The sequence below is a fragment of the Lepisosteus oculatus genome, chromosome 14 (assembly GCF_040954835.1).
Source record: "Lepisosteus oculatus isolate fLepOcu1 chromosome 14, fLepOcu1.hap2, whole genome shotgun sequence".
In the NCBI taxonomy this organism is placed as follows: domain Eukaryota; kingdom Metazoa; phylum Chordata; class Actinopteri; order Semionotiformes; family Lepisosteidae; genus Lepisosteus; species Lepisosteus oculatus.
This window is the reverse complement of record NC_090709.1, coordinates 37137848-37159044: the sequence shown is the minus strand read 5'-3', so window position 1 is coordinate 37159044 and position 21197 is coordinate 37137848. Positions and strand designations below refer to the sequence as shown.

The following is a 21197-nucleotide window of genomic DNA, read 5'->3' as shown; positions in this document are numbered from 1 at the left end:
GTACAGCAGTCTGACACCCCCTCCTCCACCACTCTCTGTGTACAGCAGTCTGACACCCCCTCCTCCACCACTCTCTGTGTACAGCAGTCTGACACCCCCTCCTCCTCCCTGCAGTCTGTCTCTGAAAGGCGCTCTATCAAGCCTGACGCGGTGACTCACACCTGCCGGCTCTGGGCTCGAGCTGCCCGGACACGGCCCCCCTCGCCCTCGGCTGCCTCCCCTCCCATTGGCCGAGCCGCCCCCCTCGATGGGGGGAGGGGGCGGGGCTATGCAAACGAGCACCTGGCGGAGCAGCTGAGGCTCGCGCGGAGCCAGAGGGGCTGGAGTCTCGAGCGAGCGAGCGCGCGGCGGCCGCACGAGCCCGAGAACAAACTTTGTTTCCTTCGGGAAGAAAGCACCGCGCGCCAGCACGCACGGGGCCAGGAGGCCCGGCCGCCGGACCGACACCGAACCGGACCGGACCGGACCGGACCCGAACCCCCGCCTCCTCCTCCTCCTGCCGGTCCTCCGCGCGAGCTGCCCCGGACGGAGGTAAGACAGGCCGCGCGGCCGGCGCAGGCGCAGGAGCGGGGGAGCAGGGAGGGGGGTTGTGCCCGGATGAACTGCCCCCCCCCGGGGCAGGTGGCTCCGCGGCTGCTGCTGCTGCTGCTGCTGATGATGATGATGGGGAGGAAGGCGCAGTCTGGACTCCAGTGTCCTGCCTTCAGTCCGGCGGCGAGGGGTTCGAACCCGCGTCACGGTGCTGCTGCTGGTGTTGGTGTTGGTGTTGGTTCCGGGTCCGGTCCGGTTTCTCCCAGTCCTGGCGGGGGGTATAGAGGTACCACAATTTCACTGCGCTGTCCTGTGTTTTTACCCCAATCTCACTGGGCTGGACTGCGCTGTCCTGTGTTTTTACCCTGATCTCACTGGGCTGTACTGCGCTTTACTGTGTTTTTACCCTGATCTCACTGGGCTGTACTGCGCTGTCCTGTGTTTTTACCCTGATCTCACTGGGCTCTACTGCGCTGTCCTGTGTTTTTACCCTGATCTCACTGGGCTGTACTGTGCTGTCCTGTGTTTTTACCCTGATCTCACTGGGCTCTACTGCACTGTCCTGTGTTTTTACCCTGATCTCACTGGGCTGTACTGCACTGTCCTGTGTTTTTACCCTGATCTCACTGGGCTCTACTGCGCTGTCCTGTGTTTTTACCCTGATCTCACTAGGCTGTCCTGTGTTTTTACCCTGATCTCACTGGGCTGTACTGCGCTGTCCTGTGTTTTTACCCCAATCTCACTGGGCTGGACTGCGCTGTCCCGTGTTTTTACCCTGATTTCACTGCGCTGTCCTGTGTTTTTACCCCAATCTCACTGGGCTGTCCTGTGTTTTTACCCTGATCTCACTGGGCTCTACTGCACTGTCCTGTGTTTTTACCCTGATCTCACTGGGCTGGACTGCGCTGTCCTGTGTTTTTACCCCAATCTCACTGGGCTGGACTGCGCTGTCCTGTGTTTTTACCCTGATCTCACTGGACTGGAATGCGCTGTCCCGTGTTTCTACCCTGATTTCACTGCGCTGTCCTGTGTTTTTACCCCAATCTCACTGGGCTGTCCTGTGTGTTACTCGTGTATTAATGTGTTGAGACGTGTTTAAATCTCGCGTGTCTGATCAGTAATTGTTAGTACTGTGTTTTACTCGTGTATTAACGCCTCTTCTGTGTTTAAATCTCGCGTGTCTGATCAGTACTTGTTAGTACTGTGTTTTACTCGTGTATTAACGCCTCTTCTGTGTTTAAATCTCGCGTGTCTGATCATTACTTGTTAGTACTGTGTTTTACTCGTGTATTAACGCCTCTTCTGTGTTTAAATCTCGCGTGTCTGATCAGTACTTGTACTGCACCCCGGGGACGTGGAGCTGGTGGAGCTCAGGACTGAAAGGCGCTATATCGGAGAGCCGCTTGACTGACTTGACGAGCTCGGGTCCGTGGGGAATCTGCGCGCGTGGCCGTGCCTGTCTTTGTTGTGATTTGGGCGCGTGGGCGGGGCACGGCCTCACGAGCCGCGGAGCCCCTCCTCCTCGCGCCGCCCTATGTAGCCCGGTGGGCGAGCTCACAAGTGAAGGAATCCGAACCGACACCGGAACCGGTACCGGATCGACACGAGCCCCTCGCTCGCTCTGTCTCGGTCTCGATCGCGCGCGGGCGGGCGGGTGGGCGGTGAAAGGAGAAAAGCAGCTCGCGGCCGCGGCGCGAGAACAGGGGCCCCTTGTCTCGAGTACAGCAGGTTTGGCACGAGAGGAGGGGGGGAGGCGCGCGCTCTCCTGTGTGTGTGTGTGAGAGAAAGTCTCGTTGTTATGGAGATGGGAGGCTTGCCGTTGCCAGGGGCGACGGGCGCCGGGATTCTGGGATTCTGCGAGATCTTCGGGTTTCAAATGCGGAGTCACGCTCTCCGGGCCTCGCGCTGGCGTGGGGGCTGGTGCACCACGCGCCGCATGCTGATTACAGTCTAATTAAAGGCGCCTAATTAAACCCCGAATTGCACCAGCCGTCTCTTCTCCAGAAACTAGTTTCCACAGACCAGAGAGAAAAGCTTCTCTAATTGCTATGTCTAAGTGCTGCTTGTTCCCCTCTCTGTGTACAGTAGAGCCTCCTGTCCTGACTGGAGGAGCTCACCCAGCTGTGTCTGGAGAGAAGCCAGGGTATCAGCTTGTTCCCCCCTCCCACCCCTCTCTGTGTACAGTAGAGCCTCCTGTCCTGACTGGAGGAGCTCACCCAGCTGTGTCTGGAGAGAAGACAGGGTATCGGCTTGTTCCCCCCTCCCACCCCTCTCTGTGTACAATAGAGCCTCCTGTCCTGACTGGAGGAGCTCACCCAGCTGTGTCTGGAGAGAAGCCAGGGTATCAGCTTGTTCCCCCCTCCCACCCCTCTCTGTGTACAGTAGAGCCTCCTGTCCTGACTGGAGGAGCTCACCCAGCTGTGTCTGGAGAGAAGCCAGGGTCTGGGCTTGTTCCCCACCCCCACCCCTCTTTGTGTACAGTAGAGCCTCCTGTCCTGACTGGAGGAGCTCACCCAGCTGTGTCTGGAGAGAAGACAGGGTATCGCCTTGTTCCCCTCTCCTACCCCCCTCTGTGTGTGCGTGCTCTGGCTCTGGGCAGTATTGTGTGTGTGTGTGCGTGCGTGCTCTGGCTCTGGGCAGTGTTGTGTGTGTGTGTTGGTGAGCAGTGGTGTACTGCGTCTGTCTGCGTGGTTAATCTTTAACTGCAGTGAAGGAACAAGACTTAACCCTTCAATATCCTCCAGGACCAGGACTCCTGCAGCCACACACACTGACTGACCCCTCCAGGACCAGGACTGGACACACTGACTGACCTCTCCAGGACCAGGACTGGACACACTGACTGACCCCTCCAGGACCAGGACTGGACACACACACTGACCCCTCCAGGACCAGGACTGGATAGCCCTGCTGCAGACACACACACTGACTGACCCCTCCAGGACCAGGACTGGACAGCCCTACTGCAGACACACACACTGAGCCCTCCAGGACCAGGACTGGACACACTGACTGATCCCTCCAGGACCAGGACTGGACAGCCCTGCTGCAGACACACACACTGACTGACCCCTCCAGGACCAGGACTGGACACACTGACTGACCCCTCCAGGACCAGGACTGGACAGCCCTGCTGCAGACACACACACTGACTGACCCCTCCAGGACCAGGACCGGACACACTGACTGACCCCTCCATGACTAGGACTGGACACTATATATATATATCACTACAAGCGTGCGTACTGCTACAGGAGTGTGTGTGTGTAGTGTGATATGAGAACTCCAGGGTGTGATATATATCACTACGAGCATGCGCACTGCTACAGGAGTGTGTGTGTAGTGTGATATGAGGACTGCAGCGTGTGATATATATCACTACAAGCGTGCACACTGCTACAGGAGTGTGTGTGTGTAGTGTGATATGAGGACTGCAGGGTGTGATATATATCACTACAAGCGTGCGTACTGCTACAGGAGTGTGTGTGTGTGTAGTGTGATATGAGGACTGCAGGGTGTGATATATATCACTACAAGCGTGCGCACTGCTACAGGAGTGTGTGTGTAGTGTGATATGAGGACTGCAGGGTGTGATATACATCACTATAAGCGTGCGCACTGCTACAGGAGTGTGTGTGTGTGGTGTGATATGAGGACTCCAGGGTGTGATATACATCACTACAAGCGTGCGCACTGCTACAGGAGTGTGTGTGTAGTGTGATATGAGGACTGCAGGGTGTGATATATATCACTACGAGCGTGCGTACTGCTACAGGAGTGTGTGTGTGTGTAGTGTGATATGAGGACAGCAGGGTGTGATATATATCACTACAAGCGTGCGCACTGCTACAGGAGTGTGTGTGTAGTGTGATATGAGGACTGCAGGGTGTGATATACATCACTACAAGCGTGCGTACTGCTACAGGAGTGTGTGTGTAGTGTGATATGAGGACTGCAGGGTGTGATATACATCACTATAAGCGTGCGCACTGCTACAGGAGTGTGTGTGTGTAGTGTGATATGAGGACTGCAGGGTGTGATATATATCACTACAAGCGTGCGTACTGCTACAGGAGTGTGTGTGTGTGTAGTCTGATATGAGGACTGCAGGGTGTGATATATATCACTACAAGCGTGCGCACTGCTACAGGAGTGTGTGTGTGTGGTGTGATATGAGGACTCCAGGGTGTGATATACATCACTACAAGCGTGCGCACTGCTACAGGAGTGTGTGTGTGTAGTGTGATATGAGGACTGCAGGGTGTGATATATATCACTACAAGCGTGCGCACTGCTACAGGAGTGTGTGTGTAGTGTGATATGAGGACTGCAGGGTGTGATATATATCACTACAAGCGTGCGCGCTGCTACAGGAGTGTGTGTGTGTAGTGTGATATTAAGACTGCAGCGTGTGATATATATCACTACAAGCATGCGCACTGCTACAGGAGTGTGTGTGTGTGTGTAGTGTGATATGAGGACTGCAGCGTGTGATATATATCACTACAAGCGTGCGCACTGCTACAGGAGTGTGTGTGTGTGTAGTGTGATATGAGGACTGCAGGGTGTGATATACATCACTATAAGCGTGCGCACTGCTACAGGAGTGTGTGTGTGTGTAGTGTGATATGAGGACTGCAGCGTGTGATATATATCACTACAAGCGTGGACACTGCTACAGGAGTGTGTGTGTGGTGTGATATGAGGACTGCAGGGTGTGATATACATCACTATAAGCGTGCGCACTGCTACAGGAGTGTGTGTGTGGTGTGATATGAGGACTGCAGGGTGTGATATATATCACTACAAGCGTGCGCACTGCTACAGGAGTGTGTGTGTGTGTGTAGTGTGATATGAGGACAGCAGGGTGTGATATATATCACTACAAGCGTGCGCACTGCTACAGGAGTGTGTGTGTAGTGTGATATGAGGACTGCAGGGTGTGATATACATCACTACAAGCGTGCGCACTGCTACAGGAGTGTGTGTGTGTGTAGTGTGATATGAGGACTGCAGCGTGTGATATATATCACTACAAGCGTGGACACTGCTACAGGAGTGTGTGTGTGGTGTGATATGAGGACTGCAGGGTGTGATATACATCACTATAAGCGTGCGCACTGCTACAGGAGTGTGTGTGTGGTGTGATATGAGGACTGCAGGGTGTGATATATATCACTACAAGCGTGCGCACTGCTACAGGAGTGTGTGTGTGTGTGTAGTGTGATATGAGGACAGCAGGGTGTGATATATATCACTACAAGCGTGCGCACTGCTACAGGAGTGTGTGTGTAGTGTGATATGAGGACTGCAGGGTGTGATATACATCACTACAAGCGTGCGTACTGCTACAGGAGTGTGTGTGTGGTGTGATATGAGGACTGCAGGGTGTGATATATATCACTACAAGCGTGCGCACTGCTACAGGAGTGTGTGTGTGCGTGTAGTGTGATATGAGGACTGCAGGGTGTGATATATATCACTACAAGCGTGCGCACTGCTACAGGAGTGTGTGTGTGGTGTGATATGAGGACTGCAGCGTGTGATATATATCACTACAAGCGTGCGCACTGCTACAGGAGTGTGTGTGTGTAGTGTGATATGAGGACTGCAGGGTGTGATATATATCACTACAAGCGTGCGCACTGCTACAGGAGTGTGTGTGTGTAGTGTGATATGAGGACTGCAGCGTGTGATATATATCACTACACTGCTACAGGAGTGATTTTCGGGAAACAGGTTCGTTTGTGATGGTCGGGGACGGCTCTTTCCCACGCTGCACCCTGGGAACGGCGCCCCGAGGGGTTCCCGCCCGGAGGAGTCATGTCCGACCGGTTCTCCGAGCCCCTTGGGGGACCCCCCCTCCTCCCCCAAGAGCTGCCTGTCAGTTCGCTGTCGCCCTCGGCCCCCTGTGTGACCCCCCCTGCTGACTCTGGGTGGCTCAGCAGTAGGGCTGGGGAGCAGGTGAGCGCTGTGAAATCAGGAGACCTGCAGTCCGTCTGTTTCCGAACAGCGTCACGCAGTCCAGGGGCCCAGGTCTCAGGGGAGTCAGACCCCTGGGTCTCTCTCTCCTCTCTGATCCCAGTGTGCATCTCTCTCCTGTCTCTCTCTCTCCTCTCTGAACCCAGTGTGCATCTCTCTCCTGTCTCTCTCTCTCCTCTCTGAACCCAGTGTGCATCTCTCTCCTGTCTCTCTCTCTCCTCTCTGATCCCAGTGTGCATCTCTCTCCTGTCTCTCTCTCTCCTCTCTGAACCCAGTGTGCATCTCTCTCCTGTCTCTCTCTCTCCTCTCTGATCCCAGTGTGCATCTCTCTCCTGTCTCTCTCTCTCCTCTCTGATCCCAGTGTGCATCTCTCTCCTGTCTCTCTCTCTCCTCTCTGATCCCAGTGTGCATCTCTCTCCTGTCTCTCTCTCTCCTCTCTGATCCCAGTGTGCATCTCTCTCCTGTCTCTCTCTCCTCTCTGATCCCAGTGTGCATCTCTCTATTCAATTCAAGGTGCTTTATTAGCATGACCGATGGGTACAATCAGTGTTGCCAAAGCAAATAAAAATAATCAAATTAACGTGGAACAAAACATAAAATAAAAGTAAAATAAAATCTACAGCCATATTACAGACATTTACAACAAAGACATATTATAAAATATTGACATATACTGTAGGTGGCTGGAGCATTTTTGGGAGACAGACTCACTGTTCCTCAGGCTGGGACAGGAGATCACACATTGTATTATTATTATTGAGAGACAGGCTCACTGTCTGTTCCTCAGGCTGGGACAGGAGATCACACACTGTATTATTATTATTGAGAGATGGGCTCACTGTCTGTTCCTCAGGCTGGGACAGGAGATCACACACTGTATTATTATTATTATTGAGAGACGGGCTCACTGTCTGTTCCTCAGGCTGGGACAGGAGATCACACACTGTATTATTATTATTGAGAGACAGGCTCACTGTCTGTTCCCCAGGCTGGGACAGGAGATCACACACTGGATTATTATTATTATTGAGAGACGGGCTCACTGTCTGTTCCCCAGGCTGGGACAGGAGATCACACACTGGATTATTATTATTATTGAGAGACGGGCTCACTGTCTGTTCCTCAGGCTGGGACAGGAGATCACACACTGTATTATTATTATTGAGAGACAGGCTCACTGTCTGTTCCCCAGGCTGGGACAGGAGATCACACACTGGATTATTATTATTGAGAGACAGGCTCACTGTCTGTTCCCCAGGCTGGGACAGGAGATCACACACTGGATTATTATTATTATTGAGAGACAGGCTCACTGTCTGTTCCTCAGGCTGGGACAGGAGATCACACACTGGATTATTATTATTGAGAGACAGGCTCACTGTCTGTTCCTCAGGCTGGGACAGGAGATCACACTGTATTATTATTATTGAGAGACGGGCTCACTGTCTGTTCCCCAGGCTGGGACAGGAGATCACACACTGTATTATTATTATTGAGAGACGGGCTCACTGTCTGTTCCTCAGGCTTGGACAGGAGATCACACACTGTATTATTATTATTATTGAGAGGGAGACTCACTGTTCCTCAGGCTGGGACAGGAGATCACACACTGTATTATTATTATTGAGAGACAGGCTCACTGTCTGTTCCCCAGGCTGGGACAGGAGATCACACACTGTATTATTATTATTGAGAGACAGGCTCACTGTCTGTTCCCCAGGCTGGGACAGGAGATCACACACTGGATTATTATTATTGAGAGACGGGCTCACTGTCTGTTCCTCAGGCTGGGACAGGAGATCACACACTGGATTATTATTATTGAGAGACGGGCTCACTGTCTGTTCCTCAGGCTGGGACAGGAGATCACACACTGGATTATTATTATTGAGAGACAGGCTCACTGTCTGTTCCTCAGGCTGGGACAGGAGATCACACACTGGATTATTATTATTGAGAGACGGGCTCACTGTCTGTTCCTCAGGCTGGGACAGGAGATCACACACTGGATTATTATTATTGAGAGACGGGCTCACTGTCTGTTCCTCAGGCTGGGACAGGAGATCACACACTGGATTATTATTATTGAGAGACGGGCTCACTGTCTGTTCCTCAGGCTGGGACAGGAGATCACACACTGTATTATTATTATTGAGAGACAGGCTCACTGTTCCTCAGGCTGGGACAGGAGATCACACACTGTATTATTATTATTATTGAGAGACAGGCTCACTGTCTGTTCCTCAGGCTGGGACAGGAGATCACACTGTATTATTATTATTGAGAGACAGGCTCACTGTCTGTTCCTCAGGCTGGGACAGGAGATCACACACTGTATTATTATTATTGAGAGACAGGTTCACTGTCTGTTCCTCAGGCTGGGACAGGAGATCACATACTGGGCTGCCAGATCAACTGAGTTCCCTCCTCCCTCTCCCAGTAGGATTGGGACCCGTTGTGATTCTGGCAGGTGTGGGAACTCTGGGACTAGATTTCTGAATTTAGGGAAGAATGTTTCTCTAATCCCAGTGTGTCTCTCTCTCCTCTCCCTCAGTTCCGTTTGAACAGTCTTGTTATCCTGAGGGATTAGTCGGGGGGTTGGCACAGCGGTAATAATTAACGAGACTTTTCCCGGATCAGGCTTGGTGCTGCTTGGAAGTCTTGTGAATGAGTCACCTTGTGTACATGAAGCAGGTCCGTCCCGAAGGGCTGGAGATCATATCCTCGCCTTCGGAGAGGAATCAAGGCGTCGACAGAGACAGAACCGGGACAATAAGAATGAACTGGGTTCGATTCCGGTTCGGTGCGGATTTGATGCGATGCAGGGTTCGGCTTGATTTGGGTTGGTTTGGATTCTGGTTTGACCCGTTTCGGTTCAGTTCGGGTTCGGTTCAGATTCACGTTCGATTCTGGTTCAGTTCAGATTCGAGTCAGGTTCAGGTTCGGATTCGGTGTCCGCGCCCCGCTGAAGGACAGCGGGCACACCTGGAGCCCGAGGGGGGGGGCTGTGGGCGGATCTCCCAGCGCTCCCGGAGGGAAGGTCTGGACCCGAGTCCCAGAGGTCTGGTTCAGACACCTCGCAGATGATCCGGTCTCTGTCTCCTCTCTCTCCTGTGTCTCCCTCCTCTCTAACCCATCTCTCCTCTCTGTCCCCTGTCTCTCTCTTCCCTTGTCTCTCCTCTCGCCTCTTTGTCCCCTGTGTCTCTCTCTCCCCCGTCTCTCCTCTCTCCGTCCCCTGTCTCTCTCCTCCTGTCTCTTGCTCCCCCTGGTCTCTCCTCTATCTTCTGTCTCTCTCTCCTCCCTCTCCTCTCTAACCCATTTCTCCTCTCTGTCCCCTGTCTCTCCTGTCTCTTGCTCCCCCTGGTCTCTCCTCTCTCTCCTCCCTCCTCTCCTCTCTGTCCCCTGTCTCTCCTGTCTCTCTCTCCCTCTGGTATCTCCTCTCTCTCCTCCCTCTCCTCTCTGTCTCTCCTGTCTCTCTCTCCTCCCTTTCCTCTCTAACCCATCTCTCCTCTCTGTCCCCTGTCTCTCCTCTCTGTCCCCTGTCTCTCTCTCCCCCTGGTATCTCCTCTCTCTCTCCTCCCTCTCCTGTCTCTCTGTCCCCTGTCTCTCTCCCTCTCCTGTCTCTCTCTCCTCCCTCTCCTCTCTAACCCATCTCTCCTCTCGCCCCCTGTCTCTCTCTCCCCCTGGTCTCTCCTCTCTGTCCCCTGTCTCTCCTGTCTCTCTCCCTCTCCTGTCTCTCTCTCCTCCCTCTCCTCTCTAACCCATCTCTCCTCTCGCCCCCTGTCTCTCCTGTCTCTCTCTCCCCCTGGTATCTCTTCTCTGCGGATCAGTGGCCCTGAGGCGCAGGGAGCTGCTGGCGTCACTCCCTGTGTTCTCACCTGCGTGTGCAGTTTCACACTCAGCCTTCACATTTCTGGGTCTGACTCAGCCTCGTGCCACCTCACCGCGGTCACGCCTCTCTGGAGAGGGCTGGTGCACCCTGCTCCCCGTTCAGAACTAGCTCTGGGCCCTGCTCTCGGCTCGCTGCCCTGGCCCGGCTCCTCCGGGGGAGCGCTCTGCTCTCGGCTCGCTGCCCTGGCCCGGCTCCTCCGGGGGAGCGTTCTGCTCTCGGCTCGCTGCCCTGGCCCGGTTCCTGACTAGTCAAGCCTCAGCGGCGCGGAGCCTGGGAACACCTCTCTCCGCCGGGCTCGGGTCCAGACCCCCCCGCCCCCCCCACCGGGCTCTCCTCTCCAGCGGGGGGGTGGGCAGAACGGGAGACGCCTGCGGGGTCTGGCTCCCGTCCCAGAGCTCCTCTCTCTGCCTGCCGGGGCTCGTGTCTGCCAGCCCGGCGCCTGCGCTGAAGAGAGCAGACCCGACACCAGGTCCGGTGGTTCTGATCCGGTCCAGCTACACCAGGAGGACAGCCGGGCCGGCGGGTCACGTCCGGTCCAGCTGGTCCAGCGGATTTGTGGGGTGTCTAGTGGAGAAACTGCTGTGTTCAGGGGAGAGGAGTGTTCAGGGGAGAGGGTGTCTCTGGAAGGGGCCCCGAGATGAGTGTTGCTCTGTCAGGACCCTCTCGTCCCGGCCCGACCCGTTAAGAGACCTGGGCTCAGAGCTTGCGGGGGGAATGTTATCAGAGTGAGGAGGGGCGCTATATTTAGGACAACAGGCATGAGAGAGAGAGATACACACACACACACACACACACACACACACAGAGAGAGAGATCTACACATGGGGAGTGTTTACAAACACACACACACACAGAGAGAGAGAGATCTACACATGGGTAGTGTTTACAAACATACATACACACACAGAGAGAGAGATCTACACATGGGGAGTGTTTACAAACACACATACACACACAGAGAGAGAGAGAGATCTACACACGGGGAGTGTTTACAAACACACACACACACAGAGAGAGAGATCTACACATGGGGAGTGTTTACAAACACACACACACACACAGAGAGAGAGAGATCTACACATGGAGAGTGTTTACAAACACACATACACACACAGAGAGAGAGAGATCTACACATGGAGAGTGTTTACAAACACACATACACACACAGAGAGAGAGAGATCTACACACGGGGAGTGTTTACAAACACACACACACACAGAGAGAGAGATCTACACATGCGGAGTGTTTACAAACACACACACACACAGAGAGAGAGAGATCTACACATGGGTAGTGTTTACAAACATACACGCACAGAGAGAGAGAGAGAGATCTACACACGGGGAGTGTTTACAAACACACACACACAGAGAGAGAGAGATCTACACACGGGGATTGTTTACAAACACACACACACACAGAGATCTACACACGGGGATTGTTTACAAACACACACACACAGAGATCTACACATGGGGAGTGTTTACAAACACACACACACACAGAGAGAGAGATCTACACACGGAGAGTGTTTACAAACACACACACACAGAGAGAGAGATCTACACACGGGGAGTGTTAACAAACACACACACACACACAGAGAGAGATCTACACATGGGGAGTGTTTACAAACACACGTGCACAGAGAGAGAGAGAGATCTACACATGGGGAGTGTTTACAAACACACACAGAGAGAGAGAGACGCACAATTTCCTCTCAGACCGCCGCCACACTCAGGATCTGTGTCTGTGTGCTGGGATCAGGCCTCCTGTCTCTTGGCAGCGCCCCCCTGTGGTCTCGGACCTGTCCACAGCTGTCTGGAGCAGTGCGGGAGCTCAGAGCCTCTGACATCTGATCGCCCCCGAGCAGAGAGGAGAGCTCGAGTTATTTACAGACACCTGCTGCTGCCTGTCTCTGACACAGCCAGCCAGACTCCTGCCTGAGGCCTCATTCTGTCATGAGCAGTCAGATCGAGGTCAAAACAGTCCAGCACAATCAGATCAGGGTAAAAACACAGTCCAGCGCAGTGAGATACAGTCAGATCGGGGTCAAAACACAGTCCAGCACCGTGAGATACAGTCAGATCGGGGTCAAAACACAGTCCAGCGCCGTGAGATACAGTCAGATCGGGGTCAAAACACAGTCCAGCGCAGTGAGATACAGTCAGATCGGGGTCAAAACACAGTCCAGCACCGTGAGATACAGTCAGATCAGGGTAAAAACACAGTCCAGCGCAGTGAGATACAGTCAGATCGGGGTCAAAACACAGTCCAGCACCGTGAGATACAGTCAGATCGGGGTCAAAACACAGTCCAGCGCAGTGAGATACAGTCAGATCGGGGTCAAAACACAGTCCATCCCACTGAGATACAGTCAGATCGAGGTCAAAACAGTCCAGCACAATCAGATCAGGGTCAAAGCACAGTCCAGCGCAGTGAGATACAGTCAGATCAGGGTCAAAACACAGTCCAGCCCACTGAGATACAGTCAGATCAGGGTCAAAACACAGTCCAGCGCCGTGAGATACAGTCAGATCAGGGTCAAAACATAGTCCAGCCCACTGAGATACAGTCAGATCGGGGTCAAAACACAGTCCAGCCCACTGAGATACAGTCAGATCAGGGTCAAAACACAGTCCATCCCACTGAGATACAGTCAGATCGGGGTCAAAACACAGTCCATCCCACTGAGATACAGTCAGATCGGGGTCAAAACACAGTCCATCCCACTGAGATACAGTCAGATCATGGTCAAAACACAGTCCATCCCACTGAGATACAGTCAGATCATGGTCAAAACACAGTCCATCCCACTGAGATACAGTCAGATCGAGGTCAAAACAGTCCAGCACAATCAGATCAGGGTCAAAGCACAGTCCAGCGCAGTGAGATACAGTCAGATCAGGGTCAAAACACAGTCCAGCCCACTGAGATGCAGTCAGATCAGGGTCAAAACACAGTCCAGCCCACTGAGATAGTCAGATCGGGGTCAAAACACAGTCCAGCCCACTGAGATACAGTCAGATCGGGGTCAAAACACAGTCCAGCGCCGTGAGATACAGTCAGATCAGAGTCAAAACACAGTCCAGCGCCGTGAGATACAGTCAGATCAGGGTCAAAACACAGTCCAGCCCACTGAGATACAGTCAGATCAGGGTCAAAGCACAGTCCAGCGCAGTGAGATACAGTCAGATCAGGGTCAAAACACAGTCCAGCGCCGTGAGATACAGTCAGATCAGGGTCAAAACACAGTCCAGCCCACTGAGATACAGTCAGATCAGGGTCAAAACACAGTCCAGCCCACTGAGATACAGTCAGATCAGGGTCAAAGCACAGTCCAGCGCAGTGAGATACAGTCAGATCAGGGTCAAAACACAGTCCAGCGCCGTGAGATACAGTCAGATCAGGGTCAAAACACAGTCCAGCCCACTGAGATACAGTCAGATCAGGGTCAAAACACAGTCCAGCCCACTGAGATACAGTCAGATCAGGGTCAAAACACAGTCCAGCCCACTGAGATACAGTCAGATCAGGGTCAAAACACAGTCCAGCCCACTGAGATACAGTCAGATCGGGGTCAAAACACAGTCCAGCGCAGTGAGATACAGTCAGATCGGGGTCAAAACACAGTCCAGCGCCGTGAGATACAGTCAGATCGGGGTCAAAACACAGTCCAGCCCACTGAGATACAGTCAGATCAGGGTCAAAGCACAGTCCAGCGCAGTGAGATACAGTCAGATCAGGGTCAAAACACAGTCCAGCGCCGTGAGATACAGTCAGATCAGGGTCAAAACACAGTCCAGCCCACTGAGATACAGTCAGATCAGGGTCAAAACACAGTCCAGCCCACTGAGATACAGTCAGATCAGGGTCAAAACACAGTCCAGCCCACTGAGATACAGTCAGATCGGGGTCAAAACACAGTCCAGCGCAGTGAGATACAGTCAGATCGGGGTCAAAACACAGTCCAGCGCCGTGAGATACAGTCAGATCGGGGTCAAAACACAGTCCAGCGCAGTGAGATACAGTCAGATCAGGGTCAAAACACAGTCCAGCCCACTGAGATACAGTCAGATCAGGGTCAAAGCACAGTCCAGCGCAGTGAGATACAGTCAGATCAGGGTCAAAACACAGTCCAGCGCCGTGAGATACAGTCAGATCAGGGTCAAAACACAGTCCAGCCCACTGAGATACAGTCAGATCAGGGTCAAAACACAGTCCAGCCCACTGAGATACAGTCAGATCAGGGTCAAAACACAGTCCAGCCCACTGAGATACAGTCAGATCGGGGTCAAAACACAGTCCAGCGCAGTGAGATACAGTCAGATCGGGGTCAAAACACAGTCCAGCGCCGTGAGATACAGTCAGATCGGGGTCAAAACACAGTCCAGCGCAGTGAGATACAGTCAGATCAGGGTCAAAACAGTCCAGCGCCGTGAGATACAGTCAGATCGGGGTCAAAACACAGTCCAGCGCCGTGAGATACAGTCAGATCGGGGTCAAAACACAGTCCAGCGCCGTGAGATCAGGGTAGAAACACAGGACAGTGCAGTACAGCGCCTGTGTGCCTGTCAAGTCCCAGTCTGTACACAGAGTGGGGTGGGAGGGGGGAACAAGCTGTCCAGCTCCTCTGGTCCAGATGCTCCCATAGGTCAAAGGGCCTGGTGACCTCTGACCTCTGACCTCTGCCCTCTGCCCGTTCCAGATGTAAGGATCGCCCACGTAGCAGGTAACCCAACTGTTGCCATGGCGACCCTGCTGGCCTTGGCCGCGCTGGTTGCCTTGACGACCGCGGTGGAACCCGAGTGGCACTTCAACACCGGTGAGAGTCCCAGCATCCCCCTCCTGCCCCCCCGTGTGACTGACGTTACCCCCTCACCCGTCTCTCACTCTCTCTCTCCCTGACCTGTCTGTCTGTCTGTCTCTCTCTCCCTGACCCATCTACCTGTCTCTCAGCGCTGTGTCGCTATGCTCTGGGGATGCAGGATGGCTCCATCCCTGATGAGGACATCAAGGCGTCCAGCTCCTGGTCGGACTCCACCGAGGCCAAACATGGCAGGTCAGGCCCTGTCTCTCTCTCCTAGCATGTCACCCTCTCTCCTTTCTCTCTCAGTGCAGTGTTCATGTACTGGAGTGTCCAGTCAGTGTCTGTATGAACCCCTCTCTCTCTCAGTGCAGTGTTCATGTACTGGAGTGTCCAGTCAGTGTGTGTGTGTGAACCCCTCTCTCTCTCAGTGCAGTGTTCATGTCCTGGAGTGTCCAGTCAGTGTGTCTGTATGAACCCCTCTCTCTCTCAGTGGTGTTCATGTACTGGAGTGTCCAGTCAGTGTGTCTGTATGAACCCCTCTCTCTCTCAGTGCAGTGTTCATGTACTGGAGTGTCCAGTCAGTGTGTCTGTATGAACCCCTTTCTCTCAGTGCAGTGTTCATGTACCGGAGTGTCCAGTCAGTGTGTCTGTATGAACCCCTCTCTCTCAGTGCAGTGTTCATGTACTGGAGTGTCCAGTCAGTGTGTCTGTATGAACCCCTCTCTCTCTCAGTGCAGTGTTCATGTACTGGAGTGTCCAGTCAGTGTGTCTGTATGAACCCCTCTCTCTCTCAGTGCAGTGTTCATGTACTGGAGTGTCCAGTCAGGGTTTGTGTATGAACCCCTCTCTCTCAGTGCAGTGTTCATGTACTGGAGTGTCCAGTCAGTGTGTCTGTATTAACCCCCCTCTCTCTCTCTCAGTGCAGTGTTCATGTACTGGAGTGTCCAGTCAGTGTGTGTGTATGAACCCCTCTCTCTCTCAGTGCAGTGTTCATGTACTGGAGTGTCCAGTCAGTGTGTCTGTCTGAACCCCTCTCTCTCAGTGCAGTGTTCATGTACTGGAGTGTCCAGTCAGTGTGCCTGTGTGAACCCCTCTCTCTCTCAGTGCAGTGTTCATGTACTGGAGTGTCCAGTCAGTGTGTCTGTATGAACCCCTCTCTCTCTCAGTGCAGTGTTCATGTACTGGAGTGTCCAGTCAGTGTGTGTGTATGAACCCCTCTCTCTCTCAGTGCAGTGTTCATGTACTGGAGTGTCCAGTCAGTGTGTCTGTATGAACCCCTCTCTCTCTCAGTGCAGTGTTCATGTACTGGAGTGTCCAGTCAGTGTGTGTGTATTAACCCCTCTCTCTCTCAGTGCAGTGTTCATGTACTGGAGTGTCCAGTCAGTGTGTCTGTATGAACCCCTCTCTCTCTCAGTGCAGTGTTCATGTACTGGAGTGTCCAGTCAGTGTGTCTGTATGAACCCCTCTCTCTCTCAGTGCAGTGTTCATGTACTGGAGTGTCCAGTCAGTGTGTCTGTATGAACCCCTCTCCCTCTCTCCCTCTCTCTCTCTCTCTCTCAGGCTGTCCTCGGGGGAGGGCGATGGGGCCTGGTGTCCTGGGGGGTCTGTGTACCCCCACAGCTCCGAGTTCCTGCAGGTGGACCTGCGGCGGCTCCACTTCGTCACGCTGGTGGGGACGCAGGGTCGCCATGCCAACGGGCACGGCAAGGAGTTCGCCCGCAGCTACCGGCTGCGCTACAGCCGAGATGGGCGGACATGGCTGAGCTGGAGGGACCGCTGGGGCGAGGAGGTCAGGGGTCAGGGGTCAGGGTTCACCTGGCTGAGCTGGAGGGACCGCTGGGGCGAGGAGGTCAGGGGTCAGGGGTCAGGGCTCAGGGCACACCTGGCTGAGCTGGAGGGACCGCTGGGGCGAGGAGGTCAGGGGTCAGGGGTCAGCCGCTATGGGCGGACATGGCTGAGCTGGAGGGACCGCTGGGGCGAGGAGGTCAGGGGTCAGGGCACACCTGGCTGAGCTGGAGGGACCGCTGGGGCGAGGAGGTCAGGGGTCAGGGGTCAGCCGCTATGGGCGGACATGGCTGAGCTGGAGGGACCGCTGGGGCGAGGAGGTCAGGGGTCAGGGGTCAGCCGCTATGGGCGGACATGGCTGAGCTGGAGGGACCGCTGGGGCGAGGAGGTCAGGGGTCAGGGTTCACCTGGCTGAGCTGGAGGGACCGCTGGGGCGAGGAGGTCAGGGCTCAGGGCACACCTGGCTGAGCTGGAGGGACCGCTGGGGCGAGGAGGTCAGGGCTCAGGGGTCAGGGGTCAGGGCGGACATGGCTGAGCTGGAGGGACCGCTGGGGCGAGGAGGTCAGGGGTCAGGGGTCAGCCGCTATGGGCGGACATGGCTGAGCTGGAGGGACCGCTGGGGCGAGGAGGTCAGGGCTCAGGGCTCAGGGTTCACCTGGCTGAGCTGGAGGGACCGCTGGGGCGAGGAGGTCAGGGGTCAGGGGTCAGGGGTCAATGAGATCTGGTTGGCCTGATCTTCAGGAGAGACGCTGGGGGTGTGGACCTCACTCCCCTCCCTGTCTCTCTGCCGCCGCCCTGCAGGTGGTGTCGGGGAACCAGAACACATACGACGTGGTTCTGAAGGACCTGGGCCCGCCCATCATCGCCAGACTGGTGCGGTTCTACCCCATGGCCGACCGGGTCATGAGTGTCTGTCTGCGCGTGGAGCTGTACGGCTGTCCCTGGACCGGTGAGACAGAGACAGAGAGAGTGTGTCTCAGAGAGGAGACAGTGAGAGAGAGGAGTGTGTCTCAGAGAGGAGACAGTGAGAGAGAGAGTGTGTGTCAGAGAGGAGACAGTGAGAGAGAGGAGTGTGTCTCAGAGAGGAGACAGTGAGAGAGAGGAGTGTGTGTCAGAGAGGAGACAGTGAGAGAAGCTGTACAGGTGAGACAGACGGGTATAAAGCGATCATCTGTCTCTCTCTCAGGAGCTCTGAAGGCCTACACTGTACCAGAGGGACAGGTGATGCACCTGTCTGGGTCACCTGTGTATCTGAACGACTCTACGTACGACGGCACCACTGAGGCAGGGTGAGTCTGCTGATCACTGACCCCGTACTGCTGTATTAACCCCTCTGTCTCTCTCTCTCTCCTGTGGTCAGTATTAACCCCCTGTCTCTCTCCCCCCTGTGGTCAGTATTAACCCCCCGTCTCTCTCTCCCCCTGTGGTCAGTATTAACCCTGTCTCTCTCACCCCTGTGGTCAGTATTAACCCTGTCTCTCTCCCCCTGTGGTCAGTATTAACCCCTCTGTCTCTCTCTCCCCCTGTGGTCAGTATTAACCCCCTGTCTCTCTCTCCCCCTGTGGTCAGTATTAACCCCTCTGTCTCTCTCTCTCCTGTGGTCAGTATTAACCCCCTGTCTCTCTCTCTCCTGTGGTCAGTATTAATCCCCTGTCTCTCTCTCTCCTGTGGTCAGTATTAACCCCCTGTCTCTCTCTCCCCCTGTAGTCAGTATTAACCCCCTGTCTCTCTCTCCCCCTGTGGTCAGTATTAACCCCCTGTCTCTCTCTCCCCCTGTGGTCAGTATTAACCCCCTGTCTCTCTCTCTCCTGTGGTCAGTATTAACCCCCTGTCTCTCTCTCCCCCTGTGGTCAGTATTAACCCCCTGTCTCTCTCTCCCCCTGTGGTCAGTATTAACCCCCTGTCTCTCTCTCCCCCTGTGGTCAGTATTAACCCCCTGTCTCTCTCTCTCCTGTGGTCAGTATTAACCCCCTGTCTCTCTCTCCCCCTGTGGTCAGTATTAACCCCCTGTCTCTCTCTCCCCCTGTGGTCAGTATTAACCCCCTGTCTCTCTCTCCCCCTGTGGTCAGTATTAACCCCCTGTCTCTCTCCCCCTGTGGTCAGTATTAACCCCTCTGTCTCTCTCCCCCTGTGGTCAGTATTAACCCCTCTGTCTCTCTCTCCCCCTGTGGTCAGTATTAACCCCCTGTCTCTCTCTCCCCCTGTGGTCAGTATTAACCCCCTGTCTCTCTCTCTCCTGTGGTCAGTATTAACCCCCTGTCTCTCTCTCCCCCTGTGGTCAGTATTAACCCCCTGTCTCTCTCTCTCCTGTGGTCAGTATTAACCCCCTGTCTCTCTCTCCCCCTGTGGTCAGTATTAACCCCCTGTCTCTCTCTCCCCCTGTGGTCAGTATTAACCCCCTGTCTCTCTCTCTCCTGTAGTCAGTATTAACCCCCTGTCTCTCTCTCCCCCTGTGGTCAGTATTAACCCCCTGTCTCTCTCTCTCCTGTAGTCAGTATTAACCCCCTGTCTCTCTCTCCCCCTGTGGTCAGTATTAACCCCCTGTCTCTCTCTCCCCCTGTGGTCAGTATTAACCCCCTGTCTCTCTCTCTCTCTCCTGTGGTCAGTATTAACCCCCTGTCTCTCTCTCCCCCTGTGGTCAGTATTAACCCCCTGTCTCTCTCTCCTGTGGTCAGTATTAACCCCCGTCTCTCTCTCTCTCCTGTAGTCAGTATTAACCCCCGTCTCTCTCTCTCTCCTGTAGTCAGTATTAACCCCCGTCTCTCTCTCTCCCCTGTGGTCAGTATTAACCCCCTGTCTCTCTCTCTCCTGTGGTCAGTATTAACCCCTCTGTCTCTCTCCCCCTGTAGTCAGTATTAACCCCCGTCTCTCTCCCTCTCCTGTAGTCAGTATTAACCCCCGTCTCTCTCTCTCCCCTGTGGTCAGTATTAACCCCCTGTCTCTCTCTCTCCTGTGGTCAGTATTAACCCCTCTGTCTCTCTCCCCCTGTGGTCAGTATTAACCCCCTGTCTCTCTCCTGTGGTCAGTATCCAGTACGGCGGGCTGGGTCAGCTGTGTGACGGTGTGCTGGGTGCGGACGACTTCATGGACAGCCAGGAGCTCAGGGTGTGGCCCGGGTACGACTACCTGGGCTGGAACAGAGAGGCCACTGGGAAGGGTCACGTCGAGATGGAGTTCCACTTCCAGACCCCTCGGACACTGCATAGCATGCAGGTACCCTTGTCCAGCCCTGTCCACCCCTGTCCAGCACAGCATGCAGGTACCTCTGTCCAGCCCTGTCCAGCACAGCATGTTCAGTCAGCGTGAACCCCTCTGTCTCTGTGTCCAACCCTATGTCTCGCTGTCCCAGGTGCGCTGTGTCCAGCCCTGTCCCTCTGTGTCCCAGGTGCACTGTGTTCAGCCCTGTCTCTCTATCCCAGGTGCGCTGTGTCCAGCCCTGTCCCTCTGTCCCCCAGGTGCGCTGTGTCCAGCCCTGTCCCTCTCTGTCCCCCAGGTGCGCTGTGTCCAGCCCTGTCCCTCTCTGTCCCCCAGGTGCGCTGTGTCCAGCCCTGTCCCTCTCTGTCCCCCAGGTGCGCTGTGTCCAGTCCTGTCCCTCTGTGTCCAGCCCTGTCCCTCTGTGTCCCAGGTGCACTGTGTTCAGCCCTGTCTCTCTATCCCAGGTGCACTGTGTCCAGCCCTGTCCCTCTGTCCCCCAGGTGCGCTGTGTCCAGCCCTGTCCCTCTGTCCCCCAGGTGCGCTGTGTCCAGCCCTGTCCCTCTGTGTCCCCCTGGTGCGCTGTGTCCAGCCCTGTCCCTCTGTGTCCCCCAGGTGTGCTGTGTCCAGCCCTGTCCCTCTGTGTCCCCCAGGTGCGCTGTGTCCAGTCCTGTCCCTCTGTGTCCAGCCCTGTCCCTCTGTGTCCCCCAGGTGCGCTGTGTCCAGCCCTGTCCCTCTGTGTCCCCCAGGTGCGCTGTGTCCAGTCCTGTCCCTCTGTGTCCCCCAGGTGCGCTGTGTCCAGTCCTGTCCCTCTGTGTCCAGCTCTGTCCCTCTGTCCCCCAGGTGCGCTGTGTCCAGCCCTGTCCCTCTGTGTCCCCCAGGTGCGCTGTGTCCAGCCCTGTCCCTCTGTGTCCCCCAGGTGCGCTGTGTCCAGTCCTGTCCCTCTGTGTCCCACAGGTGCGCTGTGTCCAGTCCTGTCCCTCTGTGTCCAGCTCTGTCCCTCTG

General features: G+C 54.8%; 1 protein-coding gene across 7 annotated transcripts in view; it reads left to right on the top strand.

Annotated features, from left to right (window-relative positions):
- Positions 1-244: 244 nt before the first annotated feature.
- The window catches only part of ddr1 (discoidin domain receptor tyrosine kinase 1), a 69708-nt gene continuing 48755 nt past the window's right edge, over positions 245-21197 (top strand). For 5 of the 7 annotated variants that reach the window (XM_069199075.1, XM_069199077.1, XM_069199076.1 and 2 more), the window contains exons 1-7: positions 583-817; positions 15114-15230; positions 15365-15467; positions 16776-17004; positions 17802-17949; positions 18187-18289; positions 20027-20213. In XM_069199075.1, coding sequence (XP_069055176.1) covers positions 598-817; positions 15114-15230; positions 15365-15467; positions 16776-17004; positions 17802-17949; positions 18187-18289; positions 20027-20213 — 1107 coding nt within the window. In that variant the 5' untranslated portion in view covers positions 583-597. Of the gene's footprint in view, positions 532-582; positions 818-15113; positions 15231-15364; positions 15468-16775; positions 17005-17512; positions 17630-17801; positions 17950-18186; positions 18290-20026; positions 20214-21197 lie in introns of those variants that run through there. The other 2 variants (XM_069199078.1, XM_069199079.1) reach the window with 2 other exon arrangements.